This window comes from Dipodomys spectabilis, unplaced genomic scaffold, assembly GCF_019054845.1.
Source record: "Dipodomys spectabilis isolate Male_0828 unplaced genomic scaffold, ASM1905484v1 ptg000165l, whole genome shotgun sequence".
Classification (NCBI taxonomy): domain Eukaryota; kingdom Metazoa; phylum Chordata; class Mammalia; order Rodentia; family Heteromyidae; genus Dipodomys; species Dipodomys spectabilis.
In genome coordinates, this window is record NW_024870842.1 from 236,822 (window position 1) to 262,872 (window position 26,051).

At 40.6% G+C, this 26,051-nt stretch overlaps 1 protein-coding gene across 1 annotated transcript in view; it reads left to right on the forward strand.

Moving 5' to 3' along the window:
* Window positions 1–18,547, forward strand: part of Lonp2 (lon peptidase 2, peroxisomal) — a 96,390-nt gene extending 77,843 nt beyond the window's left edge. Inside the window, exons 12-15 of the mRNA XM_042693415.1 lie at window positions 2,255–2,397; window positions 13,728–13,935; window positions 14,308–14,498; window positions 18,124–18,547. Of these exons, the coding sequence (XP_042549349.1) occupies window positions 2,255–2,397; window positions 13,728–13,935; window positions 14,308–14,498; window positions 18,124–18,345 (764 nt within the window). The 3' untranslated portion in view covers window positions 18,346–18,547. The remainder of the gene's footprint in view (window positions 1–2,254; window positions 2,398–13,727; window positions 13,936–14,307; window positions 14,499–18,123) is intronic.
* Window positions 18,548–26,051: the final 7,504 nt, after the last annotated feature.

Sequence of the window (26,051 nt, forward strand, 5' to 3'; positions counted from 1 at the left end):
ACCTTGGCTCTCTTCCAGTTTCAAGACAACTTTAAGTAAAAAAGTATTTAAAGTGGGAGAAGGTTAAACTATATTAGTCACATTTTATTTTTCATTTCTTTTGCAATTCTGCTTATTGGCAGTGCTGAGATTTGAACTCAAGATGTCATGCATGTTCTACCATTTAAACCATACACTCAAACTCACAGCCTCTGTTTAATAGGATTTTCTGCCGGGCACTTGGTGGCTCATGTCTGTAATCCTAGCTACTCAGGAGGCTGAGATCTGAGGATCCCAGTTCAAAGCCAGCCTGGGCAGCAAAGTCCATGAGACTCTGATCTCCAATTAACCACCAGAAAACTGGAAGTAGCACTGTGGCTCAAGTGGTAGAGCGCTCAGGGACAATGCCCAGGCCCAGAGTTCAAGCCCCGTGACCGACAAAAAAAAAGGATTTTCTTATGAGTTTATTACTACCACTTAATTATTACCATTTTTTTCCTAAAGCAGAATTTGAATTCAGGGCCTTGGGCATGTTTGGCAGGTTTGATTGGCTTGCTTGCCTCACTAGCTATTTACCACTTGAGCCATACCTCCAACCCAGCTTTTTGCTGGTTATTTTTGGAAATAAGCATCTCCATGGGACTTGTCTGCCTGGCTGGCTATAAATTGTGAGTCTCCAAATTTCAGCCTCCTTAGCAGCTAGGATTAGTCCCCAGCAATACTGCATTGCTTTTAAGACTAAATGAAATAGATTAATAATATATAGCATAGCACAGGGCTGAGTCATGGTATCTTTTTTCATATATACTTAATTTACATAATTGGCAGCTGTTATGTGATTATGGCCAGAGCCCTGTCTATTCCTGGTTGGAATTAGATAGTGAAGAGTACTTTGTTTTCATAATGAAGGCCCATCTTAGAAGTTTGTATAGTCTTAGAAGTTTGAGTCTTAGAAGTTTGGAGTATTACTCTAAAGGGATTTAACAGTGTACCTTAGTTACTGTCATCATTAAGTTCTCTCAGCAAGTTCTTGGAGGGTACTGTAATTATGCTAGTTATTACTAATTAGAAAACCAAGTACAATGAAGTAAAGAAGCTTTGTTCAAGGCCAACTAGGAAGCCAGTGTCAGAATGTCAGGACTAGAGATTGTAACTTACTGTTCTTGCAATGTTCATCTGATAATACTCTTGCATTTTGGTGCACAATTGTAATTCCACTAAGGTAGGAGGATCTCAGGTTCCCAGCACATACCTGTCGCATACACAAAAATAAAAAACAGCACAAAAAGGGCCATTTTGGACTTCATGAGTGTGTGTGTGTATAAAATTTGGAGTGACATTTTATGCCCTCTTCTTTCACCAGTTCAAACTTATTTCAAAATAATGTTTTTACGTGTGTGTGTGTGTGCGCGCACGCTGCTCCTGAGGCTTGAACTCAGGGACAGTGCCTAGGCCCTGAGTTTAAGTCCTAGGACAGGCAAAAAAAAAAAAAAAAAGAATGAGCTGCCGCAGCAACAGAGAGTCAGAGAGTCTGAGATTATAAATATTAGGAACGCTTTAAATATATAGCCAAATTGCTTTCCTCAAAAATTGAACCAAATATATTTTCACACATAACACTGTTTGTGATCTGTTCCCTTTCTTTAATATTGGCCTTTGTCACTCATTAAGCTTCCTGAAACTTAGGTAACTGTATAATTATTATAAGTTGCTGGTTAATATATAATCATCTTGGTGCCTGTGGCTCACACCTGTAATCCTAGGTACTTAGGAGTCTGCAATCTTAGGACAGGGTTAGAAGCCAGCCCAAGCAGGAAAGTCTATGAGACTCTTATCTCCAATTAAGCACCAAGCAAACACATGGGAGCTGTGACTGAAGAGGCAGAGCACCAGCTTTGAGTGAAAAAAGCTAAAAGGGCTCAGGCCAAGTTCAAGCCCTAATGCCAGTCTCTTCACCCCCCCAAAATTAATCAAGAAAAGGAAATGCAGTGGTGAAAAAGAAGACAGGCAGTATTGCTCTCCTCTTAAAATTCACACTTAAATGAGGGAGAATGACAATGCTTATTGAAGGCAGTGACCAAGGCAATTGTAATATCACAGGGGCTCTGGAAAGATGAACTCTTCCATCTGTATGTTGCAGATATGTTAGGTAAACTTCCGTGACTCAATAAAAGCTTAGAGGACTGAGCTGTTGAAGTTTACTGCACTTCCTTTTCACTCATTTTCAAACTGTAGGTCTTCTTAAGGGCTTCTAAACAAAATTTTTCTCTCTTAGGTTGTAGAGAACACATCTTAGAAGATGAAAAACCTGAATCTATCAACGACACTACGGACTTAGCCTTACCTCCTGAAATGCCAATTCTGATTGATTTCCATGCTCTGAAAGACATCCTTGGGCCCCCGATGTATGAAATGGAGGTGATTTTTCTCATTTCTTTGTTGGTGATTACCAGTTTACTGGTGGTAGCTTAATAGTGCTGGATATTTCCAGAGGCTTAAGTTTGTCTTAAGATTAGAAGCTTGGGGGCTGGAAAGTTGGCTCCGTGGTAGAGTGCTTGCCTTGCATGCATGAGGCCCTGGGTTCGATTCCTCAGCACCACATAAGCAAAAAGAAAAAAAGCCAGAAGTGGCGCTGTGGCTCAAGTGGTAGAGCGCTAGCCTTGAGCTGAAGAGCTGAGGGTCAGCGCCCAGGCCTAGAGTTCAGACCCCACAACTGGACCAAAGGAAAAAAAAAAAAAAGATTAGAAGCTTGTATTGGAGTACAGTGGCTCAAGCCTATAGTCCTAGTTACTCAGAAGGCTACGGGCAGGATTTGAATTTGAGGGCATCCTGGGCTACATAGAAGGGCCCTATCTAAAAAAAAAAAGTTTTCAGGATTCCATCTCAACCAAGGCTGGGTATGGTGGCATGTTCCTGTCATCCCAATAACTGAGGGAAGCACAAATAGGATAATAGTCCAGACCCTATCCTGAAAATAACCATCATGGGAGAGAGCAAGGGAAGGACTGATAGTGTCCAAAAAGAAATGTGCTGTATACCTGACTTAGGTAATTGTAACCTCTTTATAATAACAATTTTTGTTTGTTTGTTTCTCAGTCGTGGGGCTTGAACTCTGGGCTTGAGTGCTGTCCCTGTGCTCTTCAGCTCAAGGCGAGCACTCTACGCTTGAGCCACAGCGCCACTTCCGGTTTTCTAGTGGTTTATTGGAGATAAGAGTCTCACAAACTTTCCTGCCCGGGCTGGCTTTGAACCGTGATCCTCAGATCTCAGCCTCCTGAGTAGCTAGGATTACAGGCATGAGCCACCGGCGCCCGCCTATATAGTAACAATTTTTTTTTAATTAAAAGAACCAACAAAAAAGGGCTGGTGGTGTGGCTTATGTGGTAGGTCCTAGGCCTGAATTTAAACCTCAGTACTTATTTTTTTTTTTAATTAAGGAGCTGGAAGTATGGCTCAGTGGTAGAACACCTACCTAGCAAATGTGAGTTCAAGCCCCAGTTATTCAAAGAAAAATTTTTAAGTACAATATTGCAATTTAGTACTAAATGTCATGATGTCCTCTTTCAGACTCCTAGTCTTCCAGCTCCATTTTAAAAGAATGTCAAACTTCCTTTGACTTTTCTTCCTTAGAAGAATTCTCTTTCCATTGTATATACTTGTGATACTAAGGGCCTTTGCCCCTAATGCAGAATGCTGACAGCATGAGCAGACTTGCTTTCACTTCAGACTGCTGCTAGTGCCAACCCAGTTTGTATTTTTCAGGAATCACCCATTCTTTCACTTAGTACAAACCCAAATGCAAGTGTGGTCCTAGTTCCATCTTTCTCCTCAGTGTACTCAAACCTGATCCCCCAGGATTGTGTTGAAAGAGCTGATAAAAACAGTCTTTTAGATATGACTGCTGAAATACTTCATAGGATATCTAGGTGAATTGTTATGCCCAAGAAATCTTTCCTAGACTACTGCACTAAGCTTCATTATAACCTTTTCTTTGAGAGGCTAAGAGGAAAAAATTTTAAGAAAAAGAATCTAATACATGATGCATAAGATAATATTTCCATCTAACATTTGAAAACATCGTGGCTATAGTATTCCCCAAGTCCTTACAGTTAAAGAGAAAAGAAATAGTCCCCATAACCATCTTGTTTACCTATTTAAACTCTGAGTCATTATGGCTAATAAACCTTTCTACAAAGCCCTCAGTTACGAGAATAGACCTTGTTTGTTCTTGCCAAAAAATCTGGACTTGAAGAGTGGAATGAAAGCATTATTTTGGTTTGAATTGTTGAAATGCCATGGATTTGAGAGCTAGGGGATATAGCTCAGTAGCAGAGTGCTTATATAGCAAGAATGAGGCCTTAGGATTGATTCCCAGCACAGAAAAACAAATATCATGGACTTGAGAGAACTTGAGCTAAATTTTGATAGAAATGGGAACCAAAGCTGTTTTATTGTTCTGAGAAATCGGGTCTGGCTCCTATGTGCCCTATGGTCTTTTTCTCTCAGGCTTCTAGTGCATTCCAGCAGTTTGAGATTTAAACTATATAAAGCCAAAAGATTGGTGTATTCTGTTCTATCTGGCCTTTCTCCCAGTTGTTTTCACTGATGGTGGGTTTGGAAACATTGCTGCCATTCCCTCAGCTTTGGCAGAGCCAAAAGAACAACAGTGAGAACTTTTATAAACACTACTTAACAGCTCTTTTTTATGTCACTGGAGAAACCTATTTATTTCCTTGCAATATCTATGCTTTTACATATGAATACATCTACAGCATGAAAGCAAAGAAGACTCCCCAGACGTTTTGCAATATTGGAATCAAAGATCCAATTTCTGAGAGATTCTCATCTTTTTCTCCCTGTAGACTGTGTTGCTGTCTCTACCTACAGTAGTCTTAGGACTATCAGCCCCAGTTACTTAAGCATACTCTGACTCAGCTTTGAAACCTATAAAATTAAGATTTATGGAACATTTCTTTATTCCCCATAGGGACTCATGTCTAATTCATCACCAAAAAGCTAGAAGTTGGGATGGGAATGGGTAGAGTGCTTGCCTTACATGCATGAAGCCCTGGGTTCAGTTCCTCAGTACCACATAAATAGAAAAGGCCAGAAGTGGTACTGTGGCTCAAGTGGAAGAGTGGTAGCCTTGAGCAAAAGCAGTTCAAGCCCCAGGACAGGGCAAAAAATTAAAATAAAATAATAATAATAAACTGGAAGTGGAGCTGTGGCTTATGTGGTAGAGCATTAAAAGGTTGGGGACAGCACCCAGGCCCCGAGTTCAAGCTCCAGGACTGGCACCATAAAGGAAAAGGGAAGAAAGAAGAAGCAAGAGAAAAGTAAAAGAAATCCTATGAGGCATCTGCTCTACACTAGATTTTTATTTACCACATATACTTACCAACTCTAGTGCTATTTTTGAAGGGGAGCTCTTGGGCCCCACTTTCTGGCCACTCCCATTTGAGTATCTGTGGAAGAACTCTACAAATGACTTATTATTTAATTTTCGTTCATGGTGTCTTTCCAGTTACAGATAAGGAAATAGGCTTAGAGCCAGAAACCACAACATAAGCCAGTATTGAGATCTGGCTCAAGGCCTGGCTGACTGAAGTTTGTGCTCTGTCTACTCAATTAGAGAAACAGCAGCACACACCTGAGCTCTTTGCATGCAGGTCTCAGAGATACATAGGACAGTCCCCTCCTTTCCTTTTTTTTCTTTCCTTTTCCTTTTGTTTTTAATGTTTTTGTTTTGTGATAGGGTCTTGCTACATAGTTCAGGTAGACCTGTCTCAGCTTAGAGGCCAAAGGCTGGGTTTGAGGTTTGGTATTAGAGGTATGTACCACTTCTCTCCTTTGCATTTTCTTAGGTAAAGAACATGCAGAGGGATTATAGTAGGAATATTGGAATACATGTTAAGTATTCCAAAAGTTGATGTAAGATACCTTATTTTTTGTTTAAATACCTGTATTCTCCAGAAGATACAAGTTAGGGGTTTATCGTTTCTTCTAGAAAGAATTTCATTTATTCAGCAAATATATTACAGTAGCAAGTAGATAAAATGCGACTTCTCCCTTGAAATAGGGTAGGACAAAACAAGGAAACAAATAATTACAAATTTGAAAAAAAACTATAAATTTGGATTGTTAATACAAAGAAAACAGCCATGTTCTTAAGTAAGGAATAACTTCCTATAGCCAAGATCTGTCTTAGGGGTAGACTTGACAGAGACAGAGGTAAATTTGTTGATGGATTATACAAGGAATGAAGAAATAACCTCTCCAGAGGGACTGAGAGGTTTCTGGCCAAATTGCTGGGGCATGAGTATGGTGGTGCTGTTGAAGGAAGACTGCTACTGCAGCGAGAGGATTGTTGCAAAGAAAATAGCGCTCTTTTGAACATGTTAAGTATCAAATACCTGTGAGGCATGTGAATGCTGCCACTTGAACATGCAGATCTATTGCTCAGATGTAGAGATTAAATAATGGAATTCTTAGAATATAGAGGGTATATAAAGCCCCAGAAATCTTGAGATCACCCAAGGAATCAAGCAGCCTAAGAACAAGGTCTGACAAATGCAGTTATTTGGGAATCATATAGAGGAAATAGGAGCCACTGAAAAAGACAGGAAAAAGTGCAGAGAGAGAGAAGGACCATACCATGATGGAAGAGGAAAACAAGAGTTTTGTGCTGCAGGAAAACAAGGCAGTGATTCAAGAAGAAGAGAACATCAAATTCTATTTCTCGCTTGTTGAATCAAGAATAATCATGTCAAAAAGATGGATCAAATTAACACCAGGTAGGGTGTAGGGGACCTTGAAAAGTTTGGTAGTCTAGAGTATGCTGCAAAGAGAATTGGAGGTAAGGGCACAGTGTGAAGGCAGCTTCTAGAAGTCTGGCTATGAATGACTTCGGAGAATTGATGTGACTAAAAGGGGGTATATGGATGCCACAGGGAAGATGTTTTCAAGTCAGTGGCATATTTGCCAGTAAAACTGCAGTAGCAAGAACACTGTTATTGAAGGGAGATGGCACCATAGGAACAAAGGCTGAGAAAGTCAGACAGAATAGATCCAAATGGAGAATTAGGAAGAAAGGGTCAAAACATTGTTATTTACAAGCCAAAGGCTGTAGTACTGGAACAAAGGTGTGCTAGCTGCATAAGAACAGTGAAGCTAGGACAGCTTATAGCCCAGAAGGCTGCAGCAATTCATGTCGGTAGATGAGAAAGCTAGGGGGCCTAAGTATGTGGGTTTCTTACTTGAACCTGCAAGAAACTACCTGAGTTCAGTTGTTTTAAAGAACTGAAAAGCCAGGTGCAGGATGGTACTTGTGAATTTGTGAAAGTCATGATACATATGTTATTAGATATGTATGTTATAAGTAGAGTTTGGTAAGTTTATATCTATAAAGCACCCACCATAATCCTAAAAAAGGAACAAACTAGTTCTTACAGCTACCATACTCCCTATAAACATACCTATCCCTTGTCACCAAAAAACTCTGGTTTTTATAATCCTGATATTGTATCCACTTTTAATAGCCACATACTACCCTTTATTGTTCCTTACTTTCACTGAAGATGTGGCTACACAAATGTATTATACCAGAAAATGTTTTTGACCTAGTAAACCAGCAGTAGCAAAGACAAGAAGGCATACTTCCATTACTGAGTTAGATCCCTGTAGAATTCTCTAAACAGGTTGAAAATAGGTTCTAGAACTTAGTCTAGATTTCTGTTTTAGGAACAGTAACACAGAGTACCTTTTAAAATATAATAAAGCTTCCAAAAATAACAAAAATTGGTTAAACTCACCTAAGACAGATAATAATGAAATAAGAATTCTCCCTGCACTGAGGGAGATAGAACAGGAAAGGGGAGAGTAGCAGAGGGCACGAAGTCCAGGGTGCCTAGAATGGGCACACACCACCTGTGTAGTTTCAGCTCAGGCTTAGCTTAGAGCGCTTATGCCACATCCTGGAGACTCTGATTGGGGGTGCGGGCACAATGCCTTTCTATGTCCTCATGGTGACTACAGTCAAAGAGAAGGCCATCAAAACAAATCAGACTGCTCTTAAGAGGTGTAGATAACTACAAAGTGACAAAAGACCAATATGGGTCAGGATCCTGTTGGATGACTATTCTAGGCTCCACTTAAGTATCCTACGTTGTGTTAAAGCCTCAGCATTGGCTTCTGAACTTGATGAATTTAGTTTTTTTTTTTTTTTGGTTGGTTGTGGGTCTTGAACTCGGGGCCCTGGAGGCTGTCCCTGAGCCTCTTTGTGCTCAAGGCTAGTGCTCCACCACTTGAGCCCAGCACCACTTCAAATTTTTGAGTAGCTAATTTGAGATAAGAGTCTCAAGGGGACTTTTATGCCCAGGCTGGCTTCAAACAGCGATCCTCAAATCGTAGCCTCCTGAGTACCTAGATTACATGCATGAGCCACCAGCACCCAGCGAACACTTCTCTTAATAGAAGGAGCCAGGTACCAGTGGCTTATGCCTGTTATCCTAGCTACTCTGGAGGCTGAAATCTAAGGATCAAGGTTTTAAGCCAACCTGTACCTGAAATTCAATGAGACACTTATCTCTAATTAACTTCCCAAAAGCCAGAAGTGAAGCTGTGGCTCAGGTGGTAGAGCACTAGCCTTGAGCACAAAGAGGTGCAGGGACAGCCCCCAGGCCCTAAGTTCAAGCCCTAGGACTGGCAATAATAATAATAATAATGAGGAGGAGGAGGAGGAGGTGGAAGAGGAGGGGAAGAGAGACTGGGGAGGAAAAGGAAGAGAAGGAAGAACCAGATGCTAGTGGTTCACACCTGTAATCTTAGCTACTCAGGAGTCTGAGATCTGAGGATTGTGGTTCAAAGCCATCCAGGCAGGAAAAGTTCTTGAGCAGGAAGTAGGGGTGTGACTCAAGAGGTAGAGAGCCAGCCTTGAGCAAAAAAAAAAAAAATTAAGAGACAACACCTAAGCCCAGAGTGCAAGCAAGCCCCAGGACCAGCATCCAAATAATAGTAGTAGTGGTAATAATAATAATAGCAATAAGATAGACATGCGGGTTTTATAAAGCATTCAAAGGTGAATTTTGAAAGGTTCTATCTCATTTGCATTTCATACAAACCACATCAGCTGCTGTAGCTGCTAGAAATGGGCAAAGAAGTGAACACAGTATGGAAAGGCCACAAAGAACTATGGTAGTAAGTACTTCCATGTCCTGCTGCAGCTTCTGTTGAAGACACCTTGATGCTGCATAGGCAGACTAGGCCTTGTGACTAGAAAAGGCCTCACTGAAAGGATGTGATGCAGTTGGTTCTCATGGTACAGGAGTTGGTGTGGGAGTTAGGCCAGACTGTGGCTGCCCTGCTGCTTTAAGAAGTGACAGAGAAGACCTTGGCACCTTTCCAAGGGAAAGAGCATCTGCCCTTCCCTTTTCTTGGTGGTCCTAAAACAAATCCACTGCTAGAAAAATCAAATATTCATGAACTCAAGGCTTTAGGATATCAATACAAAGACTTTAAAAGAGGCTGCCAGATGGATAGTGCCTGTGGTAACAGCCCTGACAGGAATATAAAAGTGCTACACAGGCTGTAAAGAAGCCAGTTGCTGAAAACGTCACTGCAGAGCAATCCTGCATACCCAAAAGCACTTTTAACAGCTCAGGTTTTATATTAGCAGAGCAAGTTCCATGATTGTCCCTGGAAAGAAGGTCTGCAAAGTTATTCAAATCTATTCCCTGGTACTCGCTGTCACAGCCCTTCAGTTCTGAGGTCTTGCTGTGCCTTCTCTGTTCAGAAAACTCCCTCTCACATCTTAACACTGTTCAGTCTCCTCAGACAGGGCCCTTCACCTCCTCAGGGCTGTTTGCTCACTTCTGCTTCGTTGGCCATCCTTTTGATGTTGTTTGGAAAAGCAAATGTTTTAGGCAATACTAAGATTTCAACTCAGGCCCTCAGGCTTGCTAGGTTTCCAGCCCTCTTTGTCAATGGTTATTTTAGAATCTTAACTTCCCATTCTGGCTGAGATAATAGAGGTCTCCCTTTCCAGCTTTCCTCCGGAGACAGTCTTGTGAACTTCTCTGTCCAGCCTGCCACTAAGATCCTCCGCATCTCAGCCTCCCACATAGCTTAGGATGATAAGCTTGTGATAATGCACCCACCTATGAGGTAAGAATTCTCAAGTTTGTCTGCCCAGGCTGGGCTTGAACCGTGGTCCTCCCAACTCTCAGCTTCCAATGCACAAGACACCAGGTATTAGTGGCTATCAAAATTATACCAAATACCCTTCTGTTATATTCAGCATGACTTAGTATATTAAAAAATCACTCTTCACAAGCCGGGTGTTGATGGCTTACTCCTGTAATCCTAGCTAATCAGGAGGCTGAGATCTGAGGATTGCGGTTCAAAGCCAGCCCGGGCAGGAAACTCCTTGAGACTCTTATCTCTAATAAACCACTAGAAAACCGGAAGTGGCGCTATGGCTCAAGTGGTAGAGCACTCATCTTGAGCTGAAGAGCGCAGGGACAGCGCCCAAGCCCAGAGTTCAAGCCCCATGACCGACCAAAAAAAAAAAAATCTCTCTTCAGGATTAGTTTCCCTGCTCCAGAAAGAAACTGTATGATAGAGAAAGCAAGCAAGCAAGGGAGGGAGGAGGGAGGGAGGGAAGGAGGGAGGGAGGGAGAGAGAGAAGTGAAAGAGGGAAGGAAAGACCTCTAGCAAATTCCTACCCAAATTAGATGTCTTTTGGGAATAGAGAATAGATTTGTTGGGGGGAAAACAAATTTTGTGAGATATTTTATAAATAGTTGGTTTATGCTTCTTTAAATAGAACTCTTTTTTTTTGGTATATTGATCTGTTGTGTCTTCTCAATTAAACATACAAAAGGACAGGAAGCAAAGCCAGAAGGAAGTATGATCTGTGGTGGGTGGTAACAACTTAGCTGACACTAGTGGTTTGGCATTCCAGGTCTCTAACTTAGCCCAGCCTATGTTGAGAGTTCAGTGCTAAAACAAGCTTTTAAAATAGGCTGTTGAGTACCTAATGGCTTCAGTGCCACAATATGCCTTGGAATCTATTGAACTTGAGGGCTTTCACTACATAAGCCTGCTGGAACAGGTATAAACATTAACAGTGGAAACAGGGGTTTTTTTTTCTTTGCTGTTGGTTTTGTTTTCTTTTTATCTTGTTTGTTTACCTTTGGGAGGCTAAGGGGGGGGGCACAAAAATGGAGAGACAAAGGGTGAACAGATGCAACAGTGGTACTTAACACTGTGTTGAAAATGAAATATACAAGTTTTGGGTGGGTGTGGGAGGGAAAAACAGAGAGAGAGGGAAGGGGTGACATTGTCCAAAAAGAAATGTGCTCTATACCTGACTTGCATAACTGTAAACCACTCCCCTCCCCCATACATCACCTTTGTAATAACAAAAAATTTTAAGAATAACAAGCAAAAAAATAATGAATATTAGCGATGTAGCTTGTTCGCCATAAGCCAGCTCCAGACCCTACTGGTTCCCTAGTGAGGGCCATACCTGTCACCAGAGGTCTCCTACGTGCTTAGGGTTTCGTACACTCAGTCCCTATGACTAAAATTCATAAGATGGGACTTAGGAGGCTCGGAGGGCAAGAAACTTTAACATTGCTGTTTTTCAGCTGTTCCTTTGTATGTGCTTTCCTGACTTGGATGGTTAACTTCATGACTTATCACCTAGACTCATTCTCAGGCTTGTAGCAAGTTCAGTTTAAAGAAAGGTACTCATCACCTTATTATGTAACTGCAACCCCTCTGTATGCCACCTTGACAATAACATTAAATTGTAAGTAAATAGGCAGCCAGGAAGCACAAAGACAAGACTCCCCCTTGGAAAAGAATCTAGGGCATCAAGAAGCCTCTCTGCAGTAACAACAATGGAAGTATATATATGGTGGTCCAGTAATATCTTAGAGGCTTGTAAGACACACCTTCACCCTTAACCTTTGGAGTTAACACTTCTCAAATGTGTGTTGCTAAGGTGGTTCATAGGCCTGGCAAAGCGGCTCATGCTGTAACCTAGCTATTAGGAAGGAGGAGATTGGGAGGATCGGGGACCAAGGCCATCCAGGCAAAAAACTTGAAAGACTCCCCATTTAAACCAATAAAAATGTGATGGTGCTGTGTGCCTCTCACCCCAGCTATGTTTGAAGCATAAAATAAAAGAGTTGCCGGCCAGTCCAGCCCCAGCCTAAAGATAAGAACTTATTCAAACAACAGTTATGGCAAAAGGTGTTTGAGGATCATGGCTCAAGTAGTAGACCACCTGCATGGCAAACACCAAGTCCTGAATTCAAAACCCAGTATAACCAATAAAAGAGGAAGTATTTTAATAAAAGTTAAATAAGGTCTAAAGTATCTAATAAAGATATTTAAATAAGCAAAACTACTGGGTTTTTTAAAATTAATGCCTATGTAACTGGCTCTTAAAAATCAGTTATTAAGAGCCAGGCACTGGTGGCTCACGCCTGTAATCCTAGCTACTCAGAAGGCTGAGATCTGAGGATCGCGGTTCAAAGCCAGCCTGGGCAGGAGAGACTATGAGACTCTTATCTCCAATAAACCACCAGAAAACCACAAGTGGCGCTGTAGCTCAAGTGGTAGAGCGCTCGCCTTGAGCTGAAGAGCTGAGAGACAGCGCCCAGGCCCAGAGTTCAAGCCCCACGACCGACAAAAAAAAAAAAATCAGTTATTAAGTGGGGCATCAGTGGCTCATGCCTGTAATCCTAGCTACTCAGGAGGCTGAGATCTGAGGGTCATGGTTCAAAGCTGGCCTGGGCAGGAACGTCTGTGAGACTCTTATCTCCAGTTAACCACCAGAAAACCTGAAGTGGTGCTATGGCTCAAGTGGTAGAGCACTAGCCTTGAGCAGAGCTTAGGGAAAGTACCCAGTGTTCAAGCCCCACAACGAACAACAACAACAAAAAAAATCAGTTATTAAGGCCAGGTACCAGTAAGTCAATCACACGTGTAATCCTAGTCACTCAGGAGGTTGAAGCTCAAAGCCAGCCTAGACAGAAGAATCTGTGAGACCAGCAAAAAGCAGAGCTGGAGTTGTCTCAACGTGGTAAGCACCAGCTACAAACAAGCAAGTCAAGAAAACAGGAGAGTCGAGCAGCAGTGGCTCACACCTGTAATCCTAGCTATTCAGGATGCTGAGATCTGAGGATCACGGTTCAAAGCCAGCCTGCGCAGGAAAGTTCATGAGATTCTTACCTCCAGCAAACCACCAGAAAACCAGAAATGGCACTGTGGCTTAACTGGTAGAGCACTAGCCTTGAGCTGAAGAACTAAGGGACAGCGCCCAGGACCAGAGTTCAAGCCCCATGACCAACCAAAAAGAAAAGAGAGAACAGGAGACCCTGAGTTCAAACCCCAATGATAATGTGCACGCACATGCGTGCATGTGCACACACACACACAGTTACCAGATGGAGATTGGAGGGAATGGGAGAGAATGAGGAATGAGGAAACACATGACACTGTACTTAATACCTGACAGATGTAAACGTAACCACACTGTATAGCACCTCTAAAATAACAATAAAAATAAATCAGTTACCATATGGTAAGTAAGCCATCAGTAAGTGGTCAGTTATAACTCAGAAGCATGGTGTGAAATATATACTCTGATGTGTGCAGCTAAGTCTTCTATATAAAAAGCATGCTTTTAGAAGATAATGTGATTAGTCAGTCTCATAGTTTTTCTTCTTTCTTCCAAGGTATCTGAGCGTTTGAGTCAACCAGGAGTGGCAATAGGTTTAGCTTGGACTCCATTAGGCGGGAAAATCATGTTCGTAGAGGCAAGTCGAATGGATGGAGAAGGCCAGTTGACACTGACTGGCCAGCTTGGGGATGTCATGAAGGAGTCTGCTCACCTTGCTATTAGCTGGCTTCGCAGCAATGCAAAGAAATACCACCTGACCAACGGTATGTGGACTGGCCATGCTGGGGCTCAGCTAGAATGGAAAACCTCCCAAGTCCTGACCCAAAAATTTCTCACAATCGGTAACAGAGATTAAGCTGAGTTTTAAATGATCAGTGATACCAGTCAGTGAAGTGCTTTTGAACTCGATTTAGTGCTAAGCTAGAAACATTCAAAAGGTTATTTTGTTTTGAATCCTACCTAGAATAGAATGAGTTGATTCTGTCAGAGCCTCATTCTAATCATACTGTTAATATTCTCTAGCATTCTCTAGCATTCATTTACCCAAAATAATAATTTTTGTCTCTGACTTATTAGCAGAAAAAGAAAGCAGATTTAATTTTTCTACATTAAAATCCATTTTTCCTTTTTTAAAGCCTTTGGAAGTTTTGATCTTCTTGACAACACAGACATCCATCTGCACTTCCCAGCTGGAGCTGTCACAAAAGATGGACCATCTGCTGGTGTTACCATAGTAACCTGTCTCGCCTCACTTTTTAGTGGGCGGCTGGTACGTTCAGATGTAGCCATGACTGGAGAAATTACTCTGAGAGGCCTTGTTCTTCCAGTAAGTATGGGGAAAAAACCTGTGGTATTAATTTTTTTTAATTAAATTAGAAGTATTTTTAATTTAAATTAATAGTGGTCTGCCTTCTGTGAAAACTTTGGCTGCTTTAAACATCCATTAAGTATTTATACCTATAATGAATTCATACTTTAAACTTTTGGACAAATAAAAGAAAACCTAACAATTTTTCCTCATGTTTTCTCACCTAAAAAGACTTCCTCAAGGGAAAAAAAATTAGTGTTGTCATCAAAAACATAAGTCCACATGGACATATGCAGTCTGTTCTAATTAGTGATCCTCAAATATATTGTGTGTATACATAAGATAGCTGTTTCTGTTCTTACCTTTTCAAGATCCTTTAAGACTAATCTTGCAGAAATCTCAGATTGCTATAGTTTATATAACAGAATAGTATAGAATAGAAACTGAGGAGATTGAGGCAGAAGGATCACAAGTTTGATGCTAGTCTGGACAACTTAGTAAGACTATCTCAAAATAAAGTTAAAAAGAAAAAAAGGCTAAAGAGGTAAGCTGATGATAGAGGAAGCACAGAAGGAAGAAAACTGCTAAAAATACTGACCTTTCTTTTCCCCCTTCTGTTTTTCTCTTTTTTAATAGCAGTGCTGGGACTTTCCTGTAATCAGAAAGTCATATCCTAAACTCCATTTATTATGCTGTATTTGTAGGTCTGAATGGTTCATCTTTTTACACAGAAACTTCTATATTTCAAGTAATAGCAGTTCATACTACCTGTGTACTGAAGTAAATGAGTGGTGCTTCATTTATAATAACTTACTTCAGAGTCTGGTTTTAACAATAGTATAAGCAGGAAATAAAAGGAAATAATAAAGTCTAGTTCTCAAAAACAAGTGGGGCCAATCAGCTAGTTCTGATGAATCAGAACCATGGGTAAGAGGCAGCCTTCCTGACAGATAAGCAGGATAAGGTCTGGTTCAGAACCAGAGGGACAGAGCAAGAGAACATGAATGGAATTCACTGAATATCTCTGTGGAACAATCCTCAGACTTGGTCCCCTAATGCCCAGAGCAGACAACAGCCCAGGCAAAGGACTGCCCATCTCTGGCAGCCTTGGTCCTGTAGTTTCAAAGTAACAAAGCCATGAAGGAAAGCAGATCTGCTAAGGTTAAGGAAAACAGTTCAAAAGCAGAGAATTAGACAAACTTTTTGGATTTTTAAGTGTAGTTCCAGAATTATTCAGAAAAAGACTGCAGTCAGTTAAAAATAGTATGACAGATCCAGGGGTTATAGCAAGCAGAAAAATAGAATAAATGGTCAAATAATGAAACATTTCCTAGAAGTGAAGGTGGTGTTAGGTTGAAAGGACTGTCTAACCGAGGGAAGATTTCAGCCTCTTGGCTTTTCAGATCATTGAGGACATGTGACTTAGTGTGTAGCACCTCAGACTTTTAAAATCCAGTATTGTGAACCCAGCTTACTATCAATAAATGTGAGAGCAAAGACATTTGCGTACATATAAGGAATCAGTCTATCTCATGTTCTTTCTGAAGGCATTTGAGATGTACTTCATCCTTCAAAACAGGATAATAGTGAGATCAGATGGCAGCTATAGGGAAAGCAAAAGAGCTCCTCGTCTTGATTGGAACAGCTGGCTAGAGGGTTGTCTCCAAGGATTACATGGTCTAGATGGTATTGATTATTCTTCACGAGAGCCATATGTCTTGTTCTTAAAGTTTCTATGGCTCAGGAATTTAGGGATAGCTCTTCTGGCTCAAGGTCTCTCATCTTACAGTCAAGCTACCAGCCAGGTCATAGGCATCTGAAGGTTGGCTGAGGCTAGAGGAGCTGTATCCAAAGCGGTTCATGCACAGTAACTGGCAAATCAGTCCTGGTTGTAGGCAGGAGGCCCCAGGTCTCTAACTTCAAACATGAACCCCCTAGTTCCAGGCCAACTGATCTGAGAAAGATCAGTCCAGGTAGCAGCTCTTTTTATGAGTTAACTTTGAAAGTCATACAACAGCCGGGCACTGGTGATCCACGCCTGTAATCCTAGCTACTCAGGAGGCTGAGATCTGAGGATTGAGGTTCAAAGCCATCCCAGGCAAGAACATGAGACTCCTATCTCCAATAAACCACCAGAAAACCAGAAGTAGTGCTGAGGCTCAAGAGGTAGAATACTCGCCTTGAGCTGAAGAGGTCAGGGACAGTGCCCAAGCCCAGAGTTCAAGCCCCACAACTGACCAAAAAAAAAAAAAAAGTCATACAATATCACTCCAACACAACTCCACCCCCCACACACACCCATAGTACAGGGTTTTTTTCTTTTGTTTTGTTTTTGGGTCCGGTCGTGGGGCTTGAACTCTGGGCCTGGGCGCTGTCCCTCAGCTCTTCAGCACAGGGCTAGCACTCTACCATTTGAGCCACAGCGCCACTTCCAGCTTTTTTTTTCTTTTTGCTTATGTGGTGCTGAGGAATCGAACCCAGGGCCTAAGGCATGCAAGGCAAACGCTCTACCACTGAGCCACTTTCCCAGCCCCCTGGTACATGGTTTTGAACTCAGGACTTGGACCTTGTTAGACTGGCACTCCACTAGTTGAGCCAAATCTCCAATAGGTTCTTGCTGGTTACTGTCAATATAGGGTCTCATGTCCTGCCATGGCAAGTTCCTGACCCTCGGTCCTAGTACTTTGTTTCTGTCATCATTGCTAGGAAGACAGGCGTTTACCAGTGTCAGCATCCCTCCATAGAGATGAAGTCTGAGGACTTCTTCCCTCCTTGGAAATGGAGACTTATTGGCCTGGACTAGCCTGTCCTAGAAGTGTGATCCTCTCAATCTCAGCTTCTTACATAACACTCTATTTCTTACAATTGAGTCCCAAAGACTGGCCCATATTCAAAGGGTAGAACAGCAGTGAAGGAATCATTGTGGTTATATTTAAACACCCAGGGGAACCTATAGTATTCTTTGGTTTTTAGCACTGGGTGCACAAAAGTCCTGGCTTTATGCTTATGAAAATGGAAATAACGAACAAAACTAAGCACTGTAGAAAACTTTCAGAATGCTTTCTTCTTGTTAGCAACAGTATTCATAATCAAAACTTTCTCAGAATCAGCCTAAAAACAAGACTGCTGTGATTGGAATGGAATTTTAATCTCTACAATAAAATACTTGTCTAGAAAAGGATAGAGGTATAGGCACTGGTAGCACATGCTTGTAATCCTAGCTACTCAGGAAGCTGAGATCTGAGGATCACAGGTCAAAGCTAGCCCAGACAGTAAAGTCCTTAAGATCCTAAGTCCAATTAACCAGCAAAAAAGCCAGAAGTGGAATGGTGGCTCAAGTGGTAGAGCACTAGACTTGAGTACAAAAGCTCAAGGATAGCCCCCAGGCTCTAAGTTAAATCTCAAGACCAGCACAAAAAAAAAAAAAAAGGGGGGAAGAAAAAGAATGGAGGTATTTGTATATAAAAAAGTCAGTTTAATACCATTAAAAGGGGGAAAAATGCTACTATGTACTGAACCATCCTCTGGCCTTCTTTGTTCATACTGTAACATAACGGAAGGAGGCTTAGATGTCTTAATTCAGTGAAAGCAGGGAGGGCTAGGCAAGATGACCACAAACTGAAAACTATCTTTCTCCTCACAGGTAGGTGGAATTAAAGATAAAGTGCTGGCCGCCCACCGAGCAGGACTGAAGCAAATCATCATTCCTCAAAGGAACGAAAAAGACCTTGAAGAAATCCCAAGCAATGTGAAGCAGGATTTAAGTTTTGTCACAGCAAGCTGCCTAGATGAAGTTCTTAATGCCGCTTTTGATGGTGGCTTTACTGTCAAGACCAGACCTGGTCTCATCAATAGCAAACTGTAAACCTAAATCTCAAGCTGTTAGAATTTTAAGCTATGAAGTGCTAAAAGATACTGACAAAGTTTGTCTTATTCATAACAGAGAAGTAAGGAAAATGTCCCTAACTTGTGAACACAATCACAATAACATTGAATCTCACTCAAGTAGTAGCTAGTGCTTATTTCGAAAATTAAGACATCAATTTAATAAACTGACAAAAGTAGAATTCTTGTTTTCAGTGTGGTCATCAGAATCCCTGGAAAGGCAAAGAAAAGAGGTTCTGTGTAGTCCAGGCAGAAACATCTATATCAACTTAGAAATGCAGCACAAATAGAAATCTTCAGGCCCTCTGTAGACCTCAAATTCTGGGCCATGGAACCGAAATCTGGTTTGGGGAGGGTTTTCTTTGCCCTTTGCTTTATTGCTCTTAAGAGTGTCTTGGGGGCTGGGAAGGTGGCTCAGTGGTAGAGTGCTTGCCTTGCATGCCTGAGGCCCTGGGTTCGATTCCTCAGCACCACATAAGCAAAGAAAAAATCCGGAAGTGGCGCTGTGGCTCAAGTGGTAGAGCGCTAGCCTTGAGCTGAAGAGCTGAGGAACAGCGCCCAGGCCCAGAGTTCAGGCCCCACGACCGGACCCAAAAAAAAAAAAAAGAGTGTCTTGGTTTGTATCCCAGATGGCCTCAAACCAAGTGTCATGTGTTAGTCTTCAGGCACTGAGATTATAGATGTATACCACCATGCCCTCCAGGTAATTCTGATGCACCATCAAGTTCAAGAACCACTGGTAAGAGTGGATTGCAGGATGCAGATTTAAAGGATCAATCTGAACCAGTTTTGCAAAACTGAGACCTTACCTGAAAAAATAAAAATTTGAAAAAATAAAGCAAAAGAGCCTAGGGATGTGGCTGTAGTAGGGTACCTGCTTAGCAAGCACGAGGTTGAGTTCAGATCCCCATTCTGCCTAGAACAGTGGTATAGACCATTAGCGTAGGTAATTCACCTGTAACTCAGTTTTGGGAAGTGGGGGTGCCAGTTTCAAGGCTAGTGCTCTACCACTTGAACCACAGTTCCATTTCCAGGTTTTTTTAGTAGCCAATTGTAGGTAAGGATCTCACAAGCTTTCCTGACTAGGCTGGCTTCACACCATGATCCTCAGGTCTCAGCTTCCTGAGTAGCTAGGATTAAACACATGAGTCACTGGCACCAGGCCACCTAAGCTTTTATTGGATCTTGAAACTACTCACCTAGAAGAGGAACCAATAAGCAACCAATATATCCAAATATGAGCAACTATTTGTCCTTGTGGGACTTAAAGTTAATTTAGTCCTATAATGAGGTCTACATATCCTAATACTAGGTCCCTTCTCATAGCAAGGGAAGTAGTACTCTGAGTAAGTTTTAGATAGTGTGGCAAGTGCCAGCAGACATCACAGAAACACACTGGACCTGGTTTCCTATAATCTCAGAAAAGTCTAAGCCCAACCTACAGGAAGTAGCTATGGTTCCTGAGCTTGGAATCTGACTCCTGCTAGTCTCCTGCTGGTTTGTTTGGGGAAATTTCCAAGTATCAGCTTCCATGCCTACCTGTTCCTGTGATTCAGTCAGCCTAACTATGGAGGCAGACTCTTCTACTTACCAGCTATGTAAATGTTTTCTTATCTTAGTTTTCCTCACCTGTGCAATGTAAATCTTAGTGTCACTGTGAAGATTAAATTAGAATATTATGTTTAGAAACATGATACACAAAAGATATGTAGATAGTCTGGAATGCGCTGGTTGAGATCTAAAAGTTACCCAAAATACCAGACTCAGCCTACGGTTGTGAAAGTCCTGACCTAGAATGTCATGGCACTGTGAGGAAGGAAAAAACACATTACTGTCTTATCAGCTGTTTTAACTTTATCCTATCAGTAATCTCACACTGGGGAGAAGAAAAACACCAGAGGGAATGAGTCCACACTGGCTTCGGCACCAATCTGCCTTGTGCAAGAAAACAGTGTAGCCTCTTTCCTCCAGCATTGCTTTTGCTTTCTGGGGTGGGGTGGAGGTCAGGGGTGGTTAAGTGCCTGCTTTTTCACCTCTTTAATTGGGCCAAATGCACATAAAAGTTATTTTATCCATTTTAAATGTCTTAATTGTAAAAATTGGGCATCAGTGCTGCCATTGCTCACTCATTTTTTTTAAAATCTCACTCCACATGTTATAAATATCCTTTTGTGTCTCATCTATAACTAGGTGCCAACTTCTTTTATGGCTGAATATCCCATTGTATATGTATGCCATATTTTGTTTATCCATTCGCTTGGTGGTTTTGTAACCACTGCGATGAATACAGATGTGCAAGTAAGTGTAGAATTGCTAGAGTTAACACGTGTTAACTTAAATGCCACCAAAATTCATGTACTGAACTTAAGTCACCAAAGTGATACTAAGAGGGTTAGTTTTGAGATCTCTGCCTTAGCTAATGAACTAGGTCTCCTTTTAAAGAATCTTAGGTGACTGGCTAGCTTTTTTGCCCTGCTGTTCCTTCTACCAGTAAACAGCAACAAGGTACCCAACACTCAATCTACCAAGAGCCATAATCTTGGCTCCCCAACTTCCAAATCTGAGAAATGTGTTTTATAAACTATTCATGCTTAGTTACAGCAGCCCAATTACTAAGACAAAATAATTCTTTTTGAGCAAACTTGGTCATGTGTGACTGAGAATGGAGTCCCTGACCTTGTACACTTGGCTAACCCCATCTGCAACCAAACTCTTCCATCATGGTGTTACTTCTTGGCATTCCTGCCAGAAATGCTATTTTCTCATTTTTCTGTGTCCTTACCACACCTAATGGATATGACAGCATTTTCTTTCACTCTTCTCTAAGGACTAGTGATATTTGACATGTTTTTCTAGTACTTAAATATTACCCTAAAATCGTAGCTTGACTTCTACTGAAAAATGCTGATTAAATTCTAAATCTACAGGCCTAGGGAGTAAGGCCTGGCAATCTATACTTAACCTGTACTCACATGCTTTTAAATGCATTTTTCAATAAACAGTTAAGTGCCTTCATTACCAGTCTTATTCAGTCTTAATTTAGGTATACTCATGTTTACCCATTTCTTGGTCCTTCTGATGAACCTTACCATGAACCAGGCAAGCATGAGAGGCTGGAATCCTCAGTCACCTGATGTGTATGTAAATTCACCGGTAACTGCCATCTGTTTAAGTGACTTCCTAAAATATTTAGCATCGGTTGGTAAATTTGTGACCAGGGTAAGGTTATCTGATTGTGAAGGATGTTACAATTTTCTGTAAACAAAATCAGTGGCCAGTCCAGTGTATGTGTTAAAACTCAAAATTTTCTTCCTGACAGCAATTCGGAACTACGAGTGTAATTCACTGGTACAGTGCCTGCTTATTAGTATGTGTAATCCTTAACACTCAAAAAGAAAAAAAAGCATTCTGGCCGTACCACAGATCCTCTTCCCCAGTAGACATTTCTGGTGCCATCTCCAACTGATGGGTAGTGACAGCATGATACAGAGGATTCTGACTCCTTTCTGGACACGGTGATTAATGATGTCCACCATTAGCTTCCACTACCAGGTGACTGGTCTTAAGTGAAATCACTCTCCCTTGCTGTGACAAGTTAACTTAGGAAAACAGGAGAGATTCATTTTGGCTGTGGTTTCAGATGGCCAGCCACATAGCTGTAGGCTGTTGTTGAGACAGGACCTTCCGGTGGAGTGATGATGGCTGAGCAAAGCTACTCACCTCATGGTAGCCGGAAGCATAGAAAATAGTCTAAGAGGAAGTGTCTGAGACAAGAGGGTATACCTCCCCCACCCTACCCCCAAGCCATTCAACTATAAAGTCATCTCATCAATGGATTAACCCATTGGTGCAGTTAGAACCATTTACCTCAGTAGTGCCACCAGCTGGGGAACTAAGCATTCAACAGGAACCTTTTGGGAGAACTCCTCTTATCTAAGTCATAACATCCACATGATGCCCTCACCAAAATCAACCTTACAACCCACACTAAAATGTGGTCTTACTATTAAGGCTCAACACTGAACCACACAAAAATGGTAATTTTTCCAATTAGCATTTCTAAAATGAGTGGTTCTGTTCCAGTAACAGGTCAAGTTCACATTACTTTGGCCCAAATGAGCAGCTGTACTTGAGCCCCTCTCTCCCTGATCTGACCCATTCACAGTCCAATATCAACTTTGTTTTGCTAACATTAATGGACCGTACAATGAAAACTATGCCCTTTAGTACAACAAGCACCAAAACAGAAAGACAACCAGGCCAACCCCAAGAATGGCCACTGAGCTCTTTTAAAACAATTGAATCAAAAGGATTTTAATTCAGAGAAAAAGATGATTATTTGCAATAAAATTATTCATAACAGTCTGTACTTACTAATGAACTAAATATTTAATGTGTTAAAATTTTATGTTCAACTCAACATTGTCAGTACATAGGAGGAATAGGAACAAAATCTTTAGGCTAAATCCTCATCTGTCCATAACAGTGCAAGCCTGTTAAGGTTTAACATTATCAAATCAAGTATCTTTCATACCATTTGTTTATTCCTTTACAAGCCTTTTTATATTCTTCAGAATTTAGATGAACTAAGAAAATAACACCTATTAAATGGTACTAAAGAAATTGCTTAAAGTTGTGTTAAAGAGAGAAAATGTCTGGGTTGGCAAGACAATGGAAATCTAAACAATAACTACAAATACTTCACAGTCCATTTAACCTTCCTCACACCCTACCACCACAGAACAATAGACCCTTTTACAGAGGAGGAGCCCGGTGGAGGAAGGCTGTTCACAAGTTAGTGGATGCAGAATTCGAGCCAGGCAGTTGAAATCTACAGGGCAGAGTTAGCAGGTAATATAAAACCCAATTTTAAGCAAGTGTTTTGCTATGTATGTAGCTCAGATAGGACTCAAACTTGCTATGTAGCCTTGCCCTTACTTTTGCCTCAACCACTTCTTATAGAACCCATAATGCCAGTATTAGTTGGTATTTTAGACACTATTCACCCAATTAAGGCAGCAGTCACACTAACCTCAAACATGTTAACTTTGATAATTTTTATTTGGATTACTTAGTGACTCTTCCACTCAAGAATCTGAATAAATAAAAATAAAATTTTTAAAAAGTATTGAATGAAAACGATTCTACCATTTAAAATTAATATTAGAGATGTTTTTGAATATAAAGAGAGCTCTTTGCTATTACAGGATGCTAAGCTAACCACAGCTAAAGTTGTTTGCATAGATGTGGGTTTTAAAGTCATATATATATACAATAGAAATCAAAGCAAAAGGAAAAAAGTTTCCTCCAGTGACCATTAACATACTAAATTGGCCAATGACTCAATTCAGTATGACTGATTCAAGTTTGAAAATAAAAAAGTAGGACAGGAATATAGCTCAGTGGCAGAGCTATTACCTACCATGTGTTAGGAGAGCCTAGCAATGCATATAAACATGAGTAGTAAAAAACGAAAGAAGAGTTGCCATCTACACCTACCTCAAAATCTGAAAGAACAAAAGAAGGGGCAAGGACATTAACAGAAATTATTATTATTGTTCAAACACAGCACAAGAAATTGGCTAATGCTACCAAAGTTACATAAATTATGTTTTCCCAAGTATTTTGTTTTTCTCTGAGACAGATCTGTCCACCTCTTCCTCCTCAGCTTCCCCAGCACCACAATTACGGAAACATGCCGCCACTCCTGCCCTTCCAGAGATTACAGTAAATGCTGTGTAGTTGTTTACATAATATACAGTCTTAGTATTTTTAATTAGCATATATAAGTACTTGTACATGCACTTAAAAAACTAGAAAAATAAGTTAAGCCATCTCTGAACTCATGTTAAGATTACAGGTTGCTATTGGGTGTGTCATTCTGAGATTTCAAAACCTATGCAATATGGTTTTTTTGATGCCAGTTGTGGAGCTTGAACTCAGGGCCCAGGCACTGCCCCTGAGCTTCTTTGCTCAAGGCTAAAATTTTACCTCGAGCCACAACTCCGCTTCTGGCTTTTTTGATAGCTCAAAAAATAAAGAGTCTCAGACTATCCTGCCTACGCTACCATCAAACTGCCAATACTCAGGTCTTACCATCCTGAGTAGCTAGCTGGATTACAGGTGTGAACCACTGGCACTGCTGTGTACATATTTTTAATCAAAAACATTAAAATATTAAGACCACAAAAACATAACTTTTGTAAACATATTCAATGTACTAAAGAACAAAGCACACATTTAAACAGATTAAACCTGGATAGAAATTTATGGCTGAAATATTTTTTTCACTCCAAAAATAGCTATGTAAACAGATTATAACCCATTTAAAACATAATGCTGCCAGAAGCCAGTGGCTCATGCTAGGAAGTTGAGACATAAGGATCACAGTTCAAAGCCAGCCCAGACAGAAAAACCATGAGGCTCTTATCTCCAATTAACTTCCTACCAAAAGAATCAGAAGCAAATGTACGATGACTCAAGTGGCAGAGCACTAGCCTTAAATGAAAAAGCTACGGAACAATCACCCAGGCCCTGAGTTCAAATCCTAGTACTGGCAAACATACATACATACAAAATATATTGCTGATATAGAGGAGAGACTAAGCAATCTTCTTTCCTTCAAACAACTACCAAAAGTATACTTCTTAATCCAGACTTGTAGAATTTTTTTTTAAGTCCAAGTTAACTTTTGATTTGCTATGCTTGGGATATCCAATAAATTAAATTAAAAGGTTAAAGAATTAGTATCACACAAAATTATCTCTGGCCATTCAGGCCCCACAATTTCAAATCTTTACCTTCTGCCTAAGGATAGATAATTAGAAAGTTAACTATAGATAGAAGCATAATAGCAACGAACATTTGTTGAACACTTATCAGGTAAAAACTTCAGGTACAAACTTGTACCACACTTAACCTTCAAGATAGCTACCATAATTTGCTCTATATGGCCAAGTCACAAAGCTAGTAAGTGGAGTAGAGACTAGATAGATTGGCATCCTGGAAGTCTGGCTGCAAAGTCATGACTCTTAACCTCTATGCTAAATTAACTTGCCTTTATTGTTTTGAGGGGAAAGTGATCAACATTTTAATTAGTCTGTCTTCTAATTTCCTGGTTAGAATCAAAATGAAGGGCAATGAAAGGGACTCCATATACTCAATCTTGCTGTGTTTCAGAATAAAGCCACCACACTTCAAAATGACACACACTACTGCTTTCTGCTACATAAAATACAGAATGGTTTGGATTTCATCAAATTTAGAGCTAAAGCAGACACATTAAGATTTTTTAATTTGCAGATAATCTTTTAATGAGTTATAAAAGACCAAAAACATTTTTGCAAACTTCCTTTTTCAACAAATGATTTGCCTTAAATTACAAATACTGTATGATGATGCCTTCTTTTGTAAAACCAATAAATACAAGAACAATTTTTAAACATGTGATTTGCCCAAGACATTTGGGGGAGGGAAAAGCCTGATTTTTTTTCAGTACTTATATAAATCAGAATGTGTTTCTTAACTTTTCAAAGAAAAGCCTGCAAGCAGAACTCAATAGAAGAGATAATAATAAGGAGAATGAAAGACCATCTTGTAGCTATTCCACAGAGCTGAAACTGTTCTAATGTTACCTTCCCTTTCTGGAACTTGTATCTTCAGAATATTTCTAATGAACTGATTAGT